General features: G+C 40.1%; 1 protein-coding gene across 1 annotated transcript; it reads right to left on the minus strand.

Annotated features, from left to right (window-relative positions):
• Window positions 1–878: 878 nt before the first annotated feature.
• On the minus strand, window positions 879–2,005 carry LOC136423819 (C-type lectin mannose-binding isoform-like). Its single transcript, XM_066412146.1, has 2 exons — window positions 1,813–2,005; window positions 879–1,416 (listed from the first exon to the last, which is right to left on the minus strand). Exons 1-2 carry the CDS (start codon window positions 2,003–2,005, stop codon window positions 893–895), a joined length of 717 nt encoding a protein of 238 aa, XP_066268243.1. The 3' UTR covers window positions 879–892.
• Window positions 2,006–3,764: the final 1,759 nt, after the last annotated feature.

The following is a 3,764-nucleotide window of genomic DNA, read 5'->3' on the forward strand; positions in this document are numbered from 1 at the left end:
AATGACACTAGACCAGGAATTTCTGTAACACAAATCCAAATCCAAAATGAACGAAGTACATGTTATATGTACGAGCAGGTTTACAAGAGAGTTCTCAAGAAATACCGGCTCTTGGTACATTGTCAGTACATTTGTTGTCTAATATTAGGATAGTATTTTACTTGACAGATATTACAGATTAAGTACACTGAGCTAAGGAAAATCAAGTGTTTAAAACATTTTTCTGACTCTAAGCTTTCTACAAGAGAGTCGTACAATGTTGACATACAATATTAGGTGGCAGCATATGAATTATGCATTCGTTTGTGATTCGGCGACTGTGCCCTGCGCTGTTGTGAAGGCTGGAGCAGGCGTTTAGTTTGGAGCACCTGTGGAAAAGATTGATAAACACGGATGTCATTGATGAATACAGAGTGGCATATTCACTTTTTACTTTGTTCTTTAATTCACTTTAAAAACTAGAAATTGTTTTGTATCAAAGCTTATTCGACTTCTGTAAAAGGGGGTCCAATCTGAAAGAGATATTTATCCTACAAATGTATTCTATGGAGATCTACCTACCAAATAAAAATGTATCATCAACTTATAAATGAAATATAAATGCTGGAAAAGTATTTGCTTACTTGTTAATTTAAGTGGATAACCAACTTCCATTGGTGTATTTAACATTGTTGTATTCCTTAATAGAATCTAACACCAGCTTGTAATACGAACCTTATGGTACAATTTGACAGATGAAATTGCTTTGGCCGGAACACCCGTAGTCGTTCCACCTGAACTGTTTGATCCACCGGTACATTTACAGAATCTAACACCAGTTTGTAATACGAACCTGATGGTACGGTTTGACAGATGAAGTTGCTTTGGCCGAAAGTCATTCCACCTGTACTGTTTATATAAATGGTTTATTCAGGAATTGACACATACAGAAATTAAAACAGCATTGCAGAAATGTAGTGGTTTGATCCATCAGTACATTTACAGAATCTAACACCAGCTTGCGATACGAACCTGATGGTACGATCTGACAGATGAAGTTGTTGTGGCCGAAACACCCGTAGTCGTTCCACCTGTACTGTTTGACCCACCAGTACATGCCGCAGTGCTGGAATCCCGTCACGTTGTCGCTGGGTTGACCCTCGGCCCACATGCTGTAGCCTGTCCCCAGGGGGGTTCCGTCTATCCACTCCCAGGTGCCATGCTCGCGCTGATCGTGCAGGCCGAACCAGTAGTTGGCGAACAGGCCTGCGTCACTGATGAGTGAGATGAGGAAGGTGTTGGTGCCGGCGTCGCGGGGCATGGCGAGGGTGCCTCCGTGGGCGACACAGGTTGCAGCCGATTCGTGGAAGTTTCTGCTTGTTTCAAACGCTTTGTAGCAGACTTCGCGGTATTTCTGATAGCCGTTGGGGCAAAACGCTGTAGAATAGGATAATTACATAACTATATAGTCGTATTCCAACATACATGTAGTTTTTGTTTTATGTTTGGACCTAAGTTATCTTAAATGATTGGCCAGCCTTGCTAGTTAGTACTTTTTTTTAATGCATTGCCTTTCTTCTTCTCACAATTTAGATGACATTTCACCAGTTTTTTATTTGTATGTCATTCAAATTCGATCAATTGTTTTTAGTTGAAACATTTTCATAAACAGTGTTAATTTGTTCCAGTTGAGCTTCCAGCATGGATTCCAGACCACTTTTTTTATTAATGTAGTTTTAGACCATTTTTATTCTATTTCAACTATGTACGATATCAATTTAAATCCAAAATAGAACTTGCTTACGACTTTATTTATGATCAGTGTATTCTTACATGATGGTTGGTCAGTTGCAGCCCGTGTTTCCTCCGAGTTGTTTTGCTGGTTCTTGACGTCAACTTCCATCTGCTCCACGTCCTGCAGTGCCTGCGTTAGACTCTCCGGGACGTCAGGCAGGGTGGAGTCGGCCAGAGGATTGCCCGGAGCTGTCTCGTGGTCTTTGAGACCTTCTGAAATGCCCTCCGACATTTGCTGTGTATGTAGATGCAATGGACTCTGTCAAAATTACATTAAAAAATTCTATTTCATCTTTTTAACACAAAATACCTCAGCACACGTCATTTTTCAACAACTGTCAGATTTTAAAATTATGCATGTTGATACAAATGCATACAGTAATATGTTATAATGATAGTATGAATGTACAACATGCAAATAGATGATAATAATACAGATACATATACAATAGATGCAGACAAAACAATTAAGTTACGCTGTGATACAACTTGGTCAACAAGTTCTTGGGATCAAATGTGGTGGACATGAGGTTGTGATGGGAAGTTTTGATTTTTTTCTAAATATATCGAGTGATACAATTGGGCGGTACAGTTGTGATATGTATCAAACTAATTTGTGTTTTCATTATTATCTGTGAAATTCCACTATGACTACTATTTTCACGTTACCTTTTGCAGCCTCCCTAACGAATTAGATAGATCAACAATGGCTGCTCCGCTGTTCTCCTCTAGCTGACTCACGGACATCTTCAGGTTCAATACTGCCACGCCTATGGAAACAGAACGCAACGCCATGTTGTTGGAGGAAGAACTTTATTGCACGACAAATGTACATGATGCAATGTATGGCAACAACTATCAAACTTATGTATTGTACAAAATAAAGGCATAGAATAAAAGATAATATCCTTATCACTAATACAATAAGGGCTAGCATAAGTCTTTGTGTAGTGTTAGAATCGAGTGGGATTGACAAAAGAGCAAACAGAAATTGAGCTCAAAAGGTAACATTTTCCAGCCAGACGCATTCTATGGAAAGATTATAACACTCACCCAGAAAGATAACTGTCCCGAACAGACAGCAGTTCAGCACTAGGGACAGCGCGGCGACGGTTTTCATCATGGCGCTGGTGCAGACTCGGGACTGACCAGTGGTGGCATCATCTGTAGAGGTTTCTGTAAGGACAGATATATACCGAGGGGGTACCCTTGACTTGATAATGGGAATATCATTGAAAACGTACAAGTATGACCAAAAAGACAACAAAACACACAAAACTTTTTAAAAAATCTTTTTTTGTCGATGAAACTCGTTTAGTACTTTGTCAATTCGATCGGCCGCAGCGGCGCCGCCGGCGTGCCGCGAGTCCAGTGCACTAGTGAGGGTTGTTTTTACGTGGCCCGTTCCTGAACGCTATGTCCAAACATCATGCAGTTCCTTCATTTACTGCCAGGCGTCCCCCACGAATTTCAAATCATGACTCCACTATATCGGTTTGCCAGTTCAGACTTAACGCGTTTAACATGGATGCTTGTTCGAAATTCATAGTAGCATGCACTGGAGAAATACAAAGGAAATAATATGTGAAAATAAAAAGAATTTACCAGCTATTCTCCATTTTATACTCTGAACGTCTAGCGGAGGTTAGGTGAACTACATTCACAGCCGACGCGCCCAGAAAAGCAGTAGTAATAATATTCATATACAAATCTACGTCGACCTGATTTTTGTTGGCATGACAGGTTATTTTGCGTCCATTTATTCCCAAGGTGCAAAAAAAAACTAGGCAGGATGCGGACATATACTCTGTGCTGCGACCACACATTTCGGAGACCCATCTTTCACCTTTTCATACTTACGTAATGATAAAGCGTATATACATACCAGCATGGGTAAAACATCGACCTATTTCTAAAAGAAGATGCACTTCAACTGTCGTTATGTACGAGACAATTATTTTCTACGCCAAACTACATCACGTTGCAGAATA

This window comes from Branchiostoma lanceolatum, chromosome 1 (genome assembly GCF_035083965.1).
Source record: "Branchiostoma lanceolatum isolate klBraLanc5 chromosome 1, klBraLanc5.hap2, whole genome shotgun sequence".
Lineage (NCBI taxonomy): Eukaryota > Metazoa > Chordata > Leptocardii > Amphioxiformes > Branchiostomatidae > Branchiostoma > Branchiostoma lanceolatum.